Source organism: Lepidochelys kempii, chromosome 6, assembly GCF_965140265.1.
Source record: "Lepidochelys kempii isolate rLepKem1 chromosome 6, rLepKem1.hap2, whole genome shotgun sequence".
Lineage (NCBI taxonomy): Eukaryota > Metazoa > Chordata > Testudines > Cheloniidae > Lepidochelys > Lepidochelys kempii.
Genome location: NC_133261.1, coordinates 79,464,602 through 79,480,184, shown reverse-complemented (window position 1 = coordinate 79,480,184; position 15,583 = coordinate 79,464,602). Strand labels below are relative to the sequence as shown.

General features: G+C 38.7%; 1 protein-coding gene across 4 annotated transcripts in view; it reads right to left on the bottom strand.

Annotated features, from left to right (window-relative positions):
- The window catches only part of DPH6 (diphthamine biosynthesis 6), a 376,150-nt gene that overhangs the window by 155,967 nt on the left and 204,600 nt on the right, over window positions 1-15,583 (bottom strand). The window contains exon 13 of one of the 4 annotated variants that reach the window (XM_073348883.1): window positions 3,698-3,905. The exons of the other annotated variants lie outside the window; for them this stretch is intronic. Within the exon in view, the coding sequence (XP_073204984.1) occupies window positions 3,759-3,905 (147 nt within the window). The 3' untranslated portion in view covers window positions 3,698-3,758. Of the gene's footprint in view, window positions 1-3,697; window positions 3,906-15,583 lie in introns of those variants that run through there. 4 annotated transcript variants of the gene reach the window in all.

Here is a 15,583-nt window from a genome sequence, read left to right as displayed (position 1 = left end):
AAAATGTTGTAACATCCAGGCAAGGCACTAACAAACTTCAACAGGACTTTATTTTTAAAGTGGAAACCTCTTTACCAAGCTGCTGTTGCACCCTCAGTAGCTCTCACTCAGCCTCCTCAACTTCCCCTCCCTTCCTGTTTCCTGTCCTTTCAGACCCCCATCAGCCAGTGCTCCCACTTCTAATAATTACAAGCAGCATCTAAACACCACAGTATTGACAGCTGTCCCCTGAAGAAAGCTGAAGACATTGTCTATGAAGGATCATTTTTACACATAATAGGCCAAAGTCTGCACTAAATTATACTATTCTACTCAATTGTGTTATGATGGATTTACACTAGAATGATTTTCAGAACAGAACTGAATTATCAATCAATATTTTAAATCAAGAAATCATTTTAAATAAGCAGGAATCTTTGGCTGTATAAAACAGCAGCGATGCTGCTAGAATTAGTATTACTTTATTCCATTTATTATGGCTGGCCAAAGTTTCAAAAGAGCTCAGCATCCACAACTGGGGCCAGATTTCAAAAGAACTCAGCTCCCATTACGTATCTAAAAGAAGTGGCCACGTTTTCAAGAATGCACCTAGCGACTCCCATTGAGAACAACATAAGGACCGAGAACTATGGGAGCTACTGAATACGTAATTATAATGCTAATGAGAAAATTCAATTGGTTAGCTACCTTTGTACTGAAATCATATACTGGTTTTATTTTAAGGTTGTGTCGTACTGTGTTCTTCTAAATATTAGGTTACAAAAGTGGTTAATTTTTAGCAAAAAAAAAAAATCACCTTCTGTAACTTGAAAGAACCAATATTCAATAATAAACACAGGGATGAATGCTGTGATTAACACCCAGTCATCTCTGTGGCATCTCATTAACTCCCGTACTTCACTCCCTATTTTTTCTTCCCAGGCCAGCTTTCCCACCCCATGTGAAGTGCTTCTCAGAGTGGCACTGCTGGCTTACATTTTGCAATTATGCCTGGCATTTTAACGTTTCTTGAAGAAAACAGTCACTTTAACAACATTTTAAACTAGAACTGGTTTAAAAAGGGGGATATCTACAATATTTCTTTTGAACATTTCTCCACATATTTTCAAAATGTTAAAACTTTTAACAGTTCTGTGGTTGATCAGAAAACAAGCCATAATGAAAAATTTCTCACAAATATTATCAGTATTTTTTCAAACTCTGAAATTTCACATTAATCAAAATTTTAGCCAGCTCTATGTTGAATATGATTATAGAATAGTATTTTCATTATTCTCCACATAAACAAACACAAATAATGAAAACACGGCCTCATTCAGCCATGGCCCTACATTTATTGTTTCATTTGCTTTTAATTCATTTGTTTTAGGAAGGACTTGCCTGGTGCTCAGGTCCTACAATATAAACACAGAACTGAATAGTGGTTAAGGGAGATCTAGGTTCAATTCCCTGTTCTGCCCCAGACTTCATGTGTGAACTTTGACAGATAACTTAGTCTCTCTGTGCCTCTGCCTCCCATCTGTAAAGTGGAGATAACATTTCCCTATATCACTGGGGTGTTGGTGGGGGAGAAAGTGTGAGGTGCTCAGATACTATGATAACGGGAGGCCATATAAGAACCACAGATATTTTTCTTGCCCTTCTTTTCTAATTATTTATTTAAGCTTTCTTTCTACTGCACACCATGGCATAGGTTTTCTTCCCTTATTCAGCTTTTTGCCTTCACTCTAATTTTTCTGTGTTGTCGTCTCTCTCCTTCCCCATATTGTTTCAGTTTCTCTTCTACTTTGTTTTAGTCTTGTCCTCTCTCGCACCTTCCATTGTGTTCCTTTCTCCCTTCTCTTCCTAAATGTCTCCTTCCGACTCACTCACTAATCCTCTTTTCCAATCCACAATTTTTCTCCTTCCACTCCCAAATGAATTCCTCTAATTCTCTTCCCAAGGCTTCTTCCATTCACATTGCCACTCTCACTGCATCCACACCTGCCTCAGCCATTCCCCCATGCTTTCACGCACACACACTCATACTTTCTTTCACAAACAGACAGCACCAATGCTTTTTTTCCTCCCTCTCGTACATACACATGACCACATTTATTTTATCTCCTCCTACAAAATAACACCCTGTCATACTTTCACACCCTCACCACACACACATTCACATTCTTACTTCTGTGTTCCTATTTCCTTCTCCCTCATCCCTTCTCATTATTTGTTACAATCTAATTTAAAACCAGATGCAGAGGATGTAAGCTCTTGTAGAGGACTGGGATGTAGGCGGTCAGACCTAGTCATCACTGCAGTGGTGGTCACACATAGTGGTTGGAGCAGGAGTCAGGAACCAGCAACTGGAGCTGGAGCCAGGGTCAAAGCCAGAGTCAGAAATAGCGGCGTGGGGAGTAGAAGCAAGGATCTGGAACACCTAGCTGCTTAGATAACCTCCTGTGCCTCCTTCTGGCTTTAACAGTAAGTCTGAGCCAATTGGAGAGGTTGGATGTCTCCTCCAACCAGGAGCTACATGGGCAGTGCCTCTGGTGAGCTAGGATCCACCAGCCCACACAATGGAACCCGAACTTGACTGGAGCCTCTAGGCATGAACACAATAATGTATTATAAAACAGTAATGCTAATCACATTCACAAACTGTCAAGGGGAATTTTACAGTAGTTGCTGTGAGTAACTGTTTTTTAATCTAGATAAGAATTTTCAATGAAGAAAATAATTTAAATATTCAGAACCCCATTTGTTTCTCACACCCCACATTTCATATTATTTAAATAAATATATGGCCTAGAGTAATTATCATTTAAGAATATTTCCACCATGAAAAAATGACTCTAAAAATGGCATTGTGGGATCGCTGTGTCTCTCATCAATCAACACTTGTAAAAAAGACCCTGATCCTCAGCTACATTATGATTGCTTTGCACTGCTCTTCCTGTACACACAGCCCTATGCAATCACATCTGGGTCCTAGAGGATAACCCCAATGTCATTCTCCAGCAGCCAGTGGAGCAAGTTCCAATGTTACCTGCCTTCACTGTGGCCAGTAGAAAGGGGGCATGCCCAGACTTCTCTCTCCCTCTACAACTCCCAGCTACTTTATTGATTCTTCAGGCTGCTCTAACTTCTGCTGTGTGAGTGGGCTAATGTACAGTCATCCCAGGAGCTGAGAACCACAGCCAAGGATGAGGACCAAGGAATTTGTACGCCAAATTCTGCCTTCAGACAACGCATCTTCACGGTCTTCAAATTAAGCCCTCAGTCACAGCTGTGCAATTCTATTAGCCTTCAGTAAAGCTACATGGTGTAACTGAAGAAAGAATTAGTAGATAATAGGGCTTCACAGGTGTAAATAAGGACGGAATTTGACCAGAAGAATCTTTATAGCTAATAGTAATGTGCAACAATGAACTCAGCTTCACTTTCCGATCCCAGAGTGAGTTTGCAGTGCTGGCAGTTAGAAAAAAAGAAAACAACAATATGTTGTTATAATATGATAAAAATAACCTGGCAGTCATTGAGAGTTGATAAACATGGAGACCCACAATGCCATTTTAAATCGGTAATTTTTTAAGGTAGAACCACACTTAAAGTGCATGGTGTCAAATACTCTCCCTCTGACAATTCAGTGTGCATTTGAGGAAACTTGTCAGATGTGCAAGCTTGGGTGAGAAAGAAGAGGTTACTTACCTGTAACCAGAGGTCCTTTGAGATGTGTGGTCCCTATCTGTATTCCACCAGGTTACACATGCGCATCATGCATCCAGAGTTGAAGAATTTGAAAGTACTGTCTGTTGGCGCGCAAATGCACCCTGGTTCGCCTTGTGCTTGTGTCTGAGGTGATAAAGGGCGGAGCGGACCAACTGCTTCTTAAATTCCTTTTCTACCACGAATTGACCAATCTGCATCACAGAAAAGGGCTGGTGAGAGTGGAATCAAGTTGCAGTGGGGGAGGTTTAGATTGGATATTAGGAAAAACTTTTTCACTAAGAGGGTGGTGAAACACTGGAATGCGTTACCTAGGGAGGTGGTAGAATCTCCTTCCTTAGAGGTTTTTAAGGTCAGGCTTGACAAAGCCCTGGCTGGGATGATTTAACTGGGAATTGGTCCTGCTTTGAGCAGGGGGTTGGACTAGATGACCTTCTGGGGTCCCTTCCAACCCTGATATTCTATGATTCTATGAATACAGATAGAAACCAGATACCTCAAAGAACTTCCAGTTACAGGTAAGTAACCTCCTTTTCTTCAAGTGATGGTCCCTATCGTACTCCACTGACAATGGCTGACGAAGAGTACCTAAGTAGGAGGAGGGTTGAGGATGAGGATGGAATGGTTGCGCGTAGAACTGCTGTGCCAAAGGAGGCATTCACTGCTGAGTTCTGCACTAAGGTGTAGTGTGCTGCAACGGTCTATTCCTGGAATTGCCTGAAGTCATCCGGTTGGTGGTGATGCAGCCACCATGTTGTCAGGAAAGGAAGAGGGGAACCTTGCTGCTTCTGGCAGAACTGCTGGAATCAGGCTAAAAAATTCTTCTTCCACCATTGGGTCTGTATTTCTGGTGGAAGGATCCCTGAATGGGGAAGCAGGTGACGGTTCCATTGTGGATCGGGTAGGTTTCAAGAGGGAGTATTGCCCAGGGACCCCAATATGGTCAATAGGTTGCATCCAATGGAGGTTATGGGGGTCCCCACAGCATAAGGTATCATCAGCTCGGTGGTGGTTGCGGCAGTAACTGTTGCCACGGATGTGGTGGTTTCTGTGGTGCATAAGGTTTCTGTGGTGCATAAGGTTGGTAAGCTAAAGGAGGTTCTTCTCCTGGTTCAGAGTTGTTGGAAGAGAAGAAGGCAGATCCAGTTTCTAATGGCAGTACCATCGAAGAGTGTAGCGCACTGGGTGAGGGGCCCTGTTTTGGAGGAATGTCCCTTAGTGGAGATACAATCTCTCCAGAGGTAGAGGGCCCAAAGGAGGTAGGGGGAGTCTGGATCTGGGAAGACAAAGACCTGCTAGGGAGCAGCTATGGTTCTAGAACTTCTCAGCGTGAGCGGCACTCTCACCTTCATTGCCTCATAGCCCCCTAACCTCTGACTGAGTTATTGAAGTCCTCAAATCATGATTTAAAGACTTCAATTTACAGAGAATCCACCATTTACACTAGTTTCACTTGCAAGTGACCTGTGACACATGCTGCAGAGGAAGGCGGTCATCAGAACCAGTGTTGGGGTCTTCCCAGTGCAGGAGGAGCCCAGATCTTGTGGGATGCCTAGGAATAGCAATACAGACAGGTCAGCACCTGGAACCACTGGGACCATTGTTTTGAGGTCTTTTTTTTTCTCATGCTTGTGCATCTTAGACAATACTCTGTCCCCTTGGGCCGAGGTGGTGGAAGGAACGTCCATCTTCTTTGATTTGGATAAAGACTTCGTCCCATGGCAAGCTCCATGAGATGTTTCTGGAGGCAAAGTGCCCAGCCTTCTCAGGTGCAGCTGGGGAAGGATTGACAAATACCGAACCATGCTGCAATCTGAGCTTCTCCCAAGCAGTAAAGGCAGCATTGGACAGGAGGATCAGGGACAGGAGGCGCAGAGTTTGAAGCCCAGAGTCCTGGGCATAGTCCAGTACCTGTCCCTGGGAACGGGGGTAAAGGGGGACTGAAAATCCCATATCTATCTAAAACAAATAAAGCTAAGTAACTATTAAAAACTTTTAAAACTAGAAAAGAAATAAAACTTGTAATCTATTGTAAAAACTCTTTAAAAATACGTAGGACTATTGTTTCTAGAAATGCTTCAGAGCCAGGGACACAGAGTTCCGATTCAGACCTTGCAGCGGTAAGAAGGAACTGACAATGTGTTTTGGTCTGCCCCGCTCTTGACTGCCTCAGATGGAAGCACGAGGTGAGCCAGGGTGCAGGCATAGACCAAGAGGCACTACTTTAAAATTCTCCAATTCCGGACGTATAGTGCATATGCGTAATCCCTCAGTGAACTACAAAAGGGACCACCACTCTAAGAAGAAATGCATGTCAAAAGATGGTGGAAAAAGCAGAAAAAGGAAAGGCACCACTAGCTATGTGTGTTCTCCTTTCCAAAATTCTTAGATGTCTAGTTAAAACTGATAGTTTTTCTAATGTCAACTGTACTTCTTGTAGGAGCACATCACTTCATTTCTCTGATACGGGTAGTGTTACCAAGGTCACATTTTCACAAAAGTAAACTGATCTTGAACATTTTCACATTGAGTAAGTAGTTGATAAGCTATAAAAATATGCTTTCCATTAATATCAGACTTCCATTCTTACAGGATATTGTCTTTTTAGAAAGTCCTCATTTAAGATCCTAGTGACAAAGAACATCTGGTAGTGTTTATTGCCCTTTTCCAAAAATAGTTTAAAGATGGGGCCTACAGGAGACACCATACAAGAAAAGATTGATTCTATTAACTTCCATAATGGGACCCTGGCACAGTTTCTTAAAAGTCCAATGCATACAGACACCATTAAAAAAAAAAATAAAGGACAGGTGGAGTGACACATTATCAGAAGTGGATGCAGACTGAGAAGACTATGTTTAGGAAACTGCATCACCCCTTTCTCATATATCCAAACTGATTCTCTGAATTGCTCATTGGTGGAGGATATCTCTTCATAACCAAACAGTCTGTAAAGTGTGCATTAAGTACTATATATGTTGCATTGTTCTTTGCTCCAAACAAGGGAATCTCCTTGGCAATGCTTTAAATCCATAATCAAATATATCTCGGGTAAAATTTCACACAGGTGAGTGTAGAAACATTTATGTGATGTTCCTTACGTAGAACGAAATAAACTTAATTTAACATTCATGGTGAATGGAGAGACTGAACAATCGAACATTGTTATGTCATTAGGTCAGCTTTGCTAACTTTTAGACTATCTGCTTATGATATCTCCAACTATTGTCTCCAGGGCCCTTGATTCTACTATGCAGGAAATTATGTCTGCTACACAGTGATTCTTGCTGTTGATTTGAAGACTACTTGCTAACTCCATACTCATCCATTTACTATTATTAGTTCTCAAAATTCTCAGAATCTAACATGGATGAATGATGAAATGTAAATGGTTGACAGTGTGTAACATTTTCTAAAGGCCTGCAATCAGAGAAATTATACATATCATAGACACCTGTTGCTTTTGTGTCACAATGTTTGAAAAGTGGGCCTTCTGAAAAGTAGAAGCCACATTCTGATTGCAAAAATGAAAAGAAACATGTAATCTGTAATTTAAAAATATATTTACCATACTATCTTCTAAAATACACCTAGCCCTCTAAAAAAATGATACTTAGTTCACTGTACACAGTGCAATACTAATGCATAAAGATAGAGGGATTGCAACTCTACAAAAGTACAGTTTCTTTCATGTTCTCTCAGAGAATGTTTTTATGGGAAAATTTCCTTTTTATGACAAATGAATTTTTTTCACTGACACACATCAATTATTATCTCTGACTAGCATCACAGTTTGTCTGAAAACTTAATCAGAGCTGTAACTATGGATGAGAGAGAGAGAGATTAAAACCTCATAAAGGGTATATAAAAGGCTATTATTTTGCAAGCAACAAATGATTCAGAATGACCTGAACTAATATTATTAAAACCCACTTTTAGGCCGTAGAACCCTATAAATAATCCTGCTTTTCTTTTTTCTTTACACAGTTCTTCTTGATCTAGTTATAACTGTACAGTATTATTAGTTTCACATGTATCATGTTTCCAGATACTGGGTGTTGAAAGATTTATTCATGTTGAGCTGCACCCTAAGGTAATTCAGTTTTCAAAAAACCTAATTCTACAATTATAACCATCTGAAAGACAGAACAGTCTGACTATCAACCTTTAGATAAGAAGAAACATTTGTATACCACAGATTGTAAGATTGGTTTTACAAGTGACAATTTTCTTTTCATTTTCCCCCTTTTTATTTTATTTTCTTATTAGACCCTCAACTCACAAATGCTCAACTGTCACAAAAGATCAGTGTTACTGAACCGCCAACATTAATCTTTTGTTTGAAATGCATAAAGAAAGACAAATAAAGGAGACATCACAAAATGTCTTCTTGAAGTAGAACCAGATATTGAAATGATAAATAACATAACCTATGAGTACTAGTTATAATTTTCTTGGGTGGAAGAAATTTCTAAATATCAAAGATAGTGGCATCATTGTCAGGTGGTCCATAAATAAATCCCGGTCAATGCATGACATTGGACCTTTTCTTCTTGCTATACTACTGTAAATAAGCGTGTTCCCCTTGCCTGTCTGAATTCTACATGCCCATGTCCAGAAATGCCGCAGCAGATAAGTAACACTGTCATGTCCGTTTTGTCAACTAATGCTGATTATCCTTTTCTATCTGCAGTTTGGGAATATTATCAAGGTCAGAAGCAATCGCTCAGAAAACCCCTCCTGATGTTCTTGTGTCTTATAATTTCTGTAAGGACCTTTCATAAGTAAACTTTACAGTGATGTTCATGTACAATTAGCAAGACATTCACCTTTCCTATAAGTTGCAGAAAGAGAAATTATGCCAGTAACCAATCAGATATCTAGTCAGAGTACACATTAATTGTATGTAATCACATCTTACTCCAAATGATACAATTCTGATTTATCATCACTGTAGCAAACTTCTCCTTCTGTTTGGGCAAATGCCCACCTCGTTCAACTCTCCTGACCTCCATTTTTTTTGACAAATTGGTTATGAGGCATTTACAACTGATGCACATATCGCAAAATTATTTCTGCCAAGCTTCCTCCATGACCTGCCCGTGGGACATGACATGCTCCGAGACGCATCGCTCTATCAAACAGAATCTTTCCAGGACAATGCAAATTATGACAAATTCCATCATCCCGCATTATGCGCTTCATGCTAATCTTCCTAATTCGAGAGAATCAGGAGGGCTTGCTGTTCTGCTGAAGGGCACGTTGTCTGATTGAATGATGGTGAAAGAATGTTTGCAATCCCCTTCATTTCCTAATCCCAGCTGTGGCCACCTCTGCCCTACAACCACCAACCTTTTCTGCTATATAATTCCTGCACCAGAATTAATTTACGATCACATAGCCTTTTGGCAGGGCATGGAAATTACCAACCAGGACAATTTTGTGGTCCTGAAGTTAAAGGGTATTTTACTTTTACCAAAAAGTACTTTTACCAAATTTTGCACATTGACTTCTAGCCTGTCAGAATGTCACATTGGGAATGCAGCATCTCCGAGAAGTTAAGCCTTCTCCCACAGTGGCTTTTGAACCAATCATTTTGATGATAAGATTCTAGCAATTTCTAGTCTCAAGTGCTTTTGACTTTGGGAGGGTATGCTGCTGGCTTCAAAGCAAACAGCCAATCTGCAAAACATTCCTGAAAAAGTGCCCAGGAAAGAAGAAAAGGTGGGGTGGGGAGATAGAAAGGTAAATTTTCTGGACAATTCTTCACTGATTCAGAAGGTGGCAGTATTACTACACACACACAAAAAAACCCTACCATATACATGATATTCCATATTCACATTGCTGAAATAAACATGTTTAATTCCCAAAGAAACATATATTTTATCCTGTGGCATAATTTACTTATAACATTAAAACTCAAACATGGAGCAATTTGTAGCAATAACTATGATTATGCTGTTAGTGGCCCAAATGTCACTGTCTAGATTAGGCTAAATGATACCTAGCACCAAAGAGCTTCTATGATTTATTTCTTATTATCACTGGTAGAACTTGCATGCTTAAAATGCTCCCCAGAAAAATGCCTTCAATAAATAAAAAAGGATGAAAAGATTGAAATAATACAGTCTTATTGTTCACTGAGGTGACCATAAAAAAAGTCACAGGAATGATGCAAAGTTTAAATCACAGACAAACTGTTAAGAAAAAATAAATATCCTGGGCATCTAGACATTTTATTTTGGGCTTTAAAAATAAAAACTCAGTGTACGCACATAATGCATATTACAGAATTTTGAATTAAAATGTACCTCAACGTTTGTATCCCAGATGCATAAAGTTAAAAAGACTTTAGAACTATGAAAACAATTTTAGCCCATTATGCAGTGAGACTTATCATTTTAAAGCAATTCAGTTTTTGGGAAATTAGGTAAACATATGGGGCTGTTTCATTTAAAATGATAGACTATTGAGATTTTTAATAGCTTTTATTTTAATTTACATCTCAACTAACAGAGACCTTTCCCCACCTATTTGTATAGTCAAAGTGTTTCAATCTACAGGAACGGTATCAATATTAAAGATATTATTTCTCCTATGCTATTACTTTAAATAAGAATAGTTTTTTAAAATGAAAAATGAAGTGTAAGCCATACTGTATTTCTAGCTCAGTAAGCTTTTCAGAATGAATAAACTCTTACAAAGTAACTAAAATACAGGCAACTTTTATTTAGCATTTACAGCCTATGCTTTAATGGAATCTTGCATAATTGGTTTGATGCTTTACTGAGTCTTCATACATGCCTAATAAGTACATAGCACAGATCCACATTAAAGTATTAGTAAGATGAGACAGGAAGATCTTTAGCTTTATACTTCATTCCCAGTGAGACCCAAACCCTCAGAGGTAAATGACTATGTGAGCATCATTTCAGCAAAAGGCACCGGGCACACCCTGTGCATGCTGCGGCTTGTTGACATGAACCAGGGCAGGCAGACACCAATAATACATGAAGTGTGGTTCAGAGGCAATTAGGATCAGTTGTCAAGGCCAGGCCATTAATGAAAGAACATGTCAGAGGAGCTGGAGACTTCAATGGTTGAGGGCAAGAAGGCGATTTAGTGTGACAGATCGAGTCCTTCCAATGTCCTCAGTGGTACATGCTAATACCAGCCTTAACAACCTTTTGTGGCAGTGTATAATGCGACTAACATGGACTTTGATTCAGCAAAATGACTGCTGCCACTGTTAGTCTGTCTCATTCCAACAACAGTAAAAGCACTGCTACAAATAATTACCCACTTCCTTCTCCCCCTCCTCCATCTAATGCAGCTGTCTTTTATGCATGCTGCACCGTTTTTCACTAGAAGGTCACAACGTTTATCATGCTGTTTTCCTTTTCTTTATGTGATGCCCTTTCTATTGATTAATATAATCTGAAATGATCCAATAAAACAGCTTTTCTGAAGTAAAAGAAAATTAATTAAAAACACAGCATCCCCTCGTATGGTTCATAACAAACACGAATAAAGAAAATCAAACTGGTCTAAGGGAAACATTCTCTATTATGTGAATTACTTGGGGAGGCAGGTGAGAGATAGCAGGAGAGTTATTAACCAAATCTATTGGATCAAAAGTGTATGGTAACCTTAATCTCCATGAAAATGAAATGCTGAAGGTTTATAAATAACCTGACACTGCTGCCCTTCCTATTGTTAGAGTCATCACAACTTAGCACTAACTGCTTATAAAAAAAGCTGCAGATCAGAAATTTCTAATGCTCAATTAGAGGAAGAAAGCATGCACTAATATTCATGTAGGGCAGCAAAATCTTAAACAAGAGCTACACTTGATGGACAATATTTTAAAGAGGTTTTGTGGTATATCTTCAGAAAAACAAAACAAAATGACTGTAGCTTTATTCTGGTGTTAGATATGTTGTACTTACAAAACATGCAATCTGACTTACAGTAAAGCATAGTTTTTAAGTATGTTAAGGCCTTCAAGAAGCATTCAGTATTACCCAGCGTCTAAGCAGCTCTTCCTGCGTGCAGTCTTTCTTATGAATTTCTTTCTAGCTTTTCAAATGTTCTAGTCATTGAAAAAATATACTATAAGGCATGTGTGGGTAGGAGAATCTTAGACACTAGGAGATAACAGAAAAATGAATGGGCACTGGAACTTCCCACACAATTCCAGGGTACATTCATAAATTTGTCCAAGTAGACAGAATCCCACAAATGACAAAAAATTGGGTTTGAGCCTTATTTTTCTTTTTATTTACCTTAGGTCAGATGATGTGGTATTCCCCTTATCACTTCTGTCACTTGGCGATGTCTGAACTGACCTTCCTAGAAGCAACACTTATCTGTGACTGACAGGAACAGCCATCTCTGATAGGATGAATTTTCCCTCTCTCTTTTCTTGTCTCTCTTTACCTTCGCCTGGTTTCTGTCTAACTTGTTTTTCCCCCACCTCTTATTTTCATTCTTTTTATTTATTTGCCCTCTCCCTTCTTTGCCAGTCTCTTCTCAGTCCATCTTTGACAATCTTCCCTTTTTCCTCCCAGTGTTTAACTTTTCCCCCTCCCACTTTGGCATATTTCTTTGTACCTTTTACTGCCTGTCTGTTCCTTTGCCGTGTTACTCCAGCTAATCCTAACCTTTGCCATTTTTCCATTTCTTTCTTCTCCTCTTTCCCCCAGCACCTCCCCATTAATTCTTCTATGAAATCCTGGTCCCATTCAAGTTAAATGGTAAAACTCCCATTGACCTCAATGAGGACAGGATTTCATCCCCAGAGTTTAACAGAAGGGCAGTGAGTATCCAGTTAGGGTTGCCAACTTTGGTTGGATGAATTCCTCGAGGTTTCATCACATGACACGATCTTTAATTAAAGATTAATCTTTAATTGCCGTAGACTCCAGGAGAATCCTGGAGGGTTGGCAACCCCATATCCAATGCACTTCTTGCATCTAACATCATTAGCAGTACAGGTGATTTCTGGATCTCAGGATAATAAAAAATAAAAAAAATTCTGTTACAACATACCACAGTTTTATGTCCAGAGTGTGGTACTGCATTGTGAAAGGAACCCTGAATTTCCAATAAGGAATACATGGAAAAATTACGACCAGCACTACTTTTAAATATTTCATCTATATTCAATAATTATTTTGATTTATAACAAATATACACATAGGACAAGGGCATCTACCCTAGCTCTAGGCACCTCTGCCAAAAATTTAAACTAACAAAAATAAACCGAGTGGCTGCTCCTCACCCCCAAGCCACAGAGAATGACCAATCATAAAAAAAATCAAGTCCAAACAATAAGTCTCTTCCCAGCAGATGTCAGCTATTATCACAAACCTCCTTTCCCCAAAGTCTGAGTAAAGAGATGGGTCTTGTAGCAGTCTTAACAAGTTAAGAACATTTTAAAAAATGTGCTTCATATCACAATGTTTCACTCAGACAAGCCCTTGAAAACACCACTTGAGAAAGAAAAGATGTAAGGACACTGTGTGTTGAAAAGATGTTTTCCTAAGTATTGCGCTCTTTCTGCTATAGACAATGTTCCTGTGGTGCTGCCTGGCATCTACAATCTATCATACTTGTTTTACTTTCATTGTAACATTTGCTTCAAAATTATTATTCCCTTTTGGAAATGCTTATTTATAAAATGTTTCCTGCCTTTACACAAGCTCAATTAAACAGAGTTCTTCATTTATTAGCTCATGTTTTAATAATATGTTGCCATGTGGGTATGGAAATAATCATCACAATAAACATAAGGATCAAAAGATCGCTGGATTATAGATGGCATATACAATTAATAAAAAATATTCCACATCACAAAGATCTAACATTCTAAAACTCAGAAATCTTACTTCAGAATGAGATGTTCTAGATGAGGTATGTTTCTGTGTAATTATCATAAATCTTTTCAAAAAATGAGTTAATTTTAATAATAAATAGGGACATTTTGCAAGTAAACTAAAGAAATGAACACAAATAAAACACTTGCAATACTTCATAATGAAGATGTGTACTTAAACTGGAACTATATTCATCACACACACAAAACAAAGTTTCTTTCCTTCATGTTCCTGATTTGATTCACATGCCACTGCCTGTAAAATCACTATGAGTTCCAATGATAACTGTTATGTTGTCACACACAAAGTATTGCAATTATATAAGGATCAGACTGAGGGAGAGAACAATTAGGTTGCAAGGAAGCAAGCATATTTGTTACTCATTATAATTAATTATATAAAATTTGTGTGTTGTAAGAAAAATGGCACAGGAAATGCAAGAAAGAAAATAAATGTTACAGTGTATAAGTACTAAATTCCCTTTCTCACCAGTGCAAAAGAGCTAAGAATTACAGTTACACAAACATAAAAAATAATTAGAAAATAAAATGAATCCTCAGAGTACTACCAGCAGATCATCTTACATATATATAGTATTTTTATTCCCTGAGGATCCCAAAATGCTTTAAAAATAGAAATAAAACTATATACAGGAAACTTCACCCACTACTGATATGCAGCTACCTCTGGAATGAAAGGCAGCAGCTGCTTCACAGCTCATAATACTACTACAAAACAACTGGGAGAGAAAGTGAATATCTTACCCAACTGGAACTGAATATGTAATTCAGTAAGACAATATCTAATTTTCCAACATGAATTATGGTCAAGACGACTCTGAAAGTCAACACCCTAATATTTGGAAACAGTGCCTTGGATTTTGACCACAAGGTATCAGGACCTCAATTTTATTTCTGTGTGCAAGATGGCACCTCCTAAAGCATAGCGTCTCACACATATTGTAGAAAAGCACTGATTCAAGTAGTGACTCAGAGAGAAGAATCCCACCAGCATCACAATACAGATTATACTTTGTAACTCTATAAAGGGTTACACAGGAGTGTGACCAATATAAGCTGTTAAAACAGGAAATCTAATAGTTTATGAATTAAAAATGACTGTCTGAGAGCCATCTTTCAGTCTCAGAATGCTGAGAAAGTAAAACCAACCTTTATGTCAGACATTATAGTTCAGTAGCCAAATCAGACTAAGTAACATTCCTTTAATTGGCTAATGGCAAATACTGTCTCTGCTTTGAAACATAAATCACTAAAAGTATTTTCTATTAGTTATTAGAAACAAAATCTAACTTTTTTCTAGTCTCCCTAGTTAAGTTCTACCTTTTCTTGGGAGGTTTCTGTCCTGCAATAGAAAAGGCTGCATGCACTGCTCAATGAGCATAGGTTTGCAGTGATGTGCCGAATTAATTTTCAAATACACAATCTTCTTTGACAATGGTTGAAGTCTATGATCATATTCCAAATCAATGACATATGTAAATACTTTTCTATAACAGTTGCAAAACATACATGTATGCTGGTGGCCAGATATACAGCACTTAAATGTCACTTACACATATACTTAGCTTTATATATGAAAATAGTCCTTTTGAGGTCACTGGGACTACTCACATGTATAAAGGTAAGCATATATGTAAGTGCTTGAAGAAACGGGGCTTAAAGGTGAAATCCTGATTCCACTGAAGCTAATGGAAAACTCTCACTGATTTCAATGGGGTCAAGAATTCACCGTATGATTTTACTTAATCTTTGCTGCACACATGAAGGATGGTCCAGTTGTTAGGGCACTAGCCTGAGACCGAGAGACCGAGTTTCACTGCCTTGTTCCGCCATCCCTGTGTGATCTTGGGTCAATCATTGCAATTGGAGGTGTGACTGCAGCTTGTGTACTTATGTCCACCCTGGCTTTAATCTAGCTAGCACAGCTAAAAGTCACCAGAAAGATGCAGTTGCATGGACCTGGGTATGGGC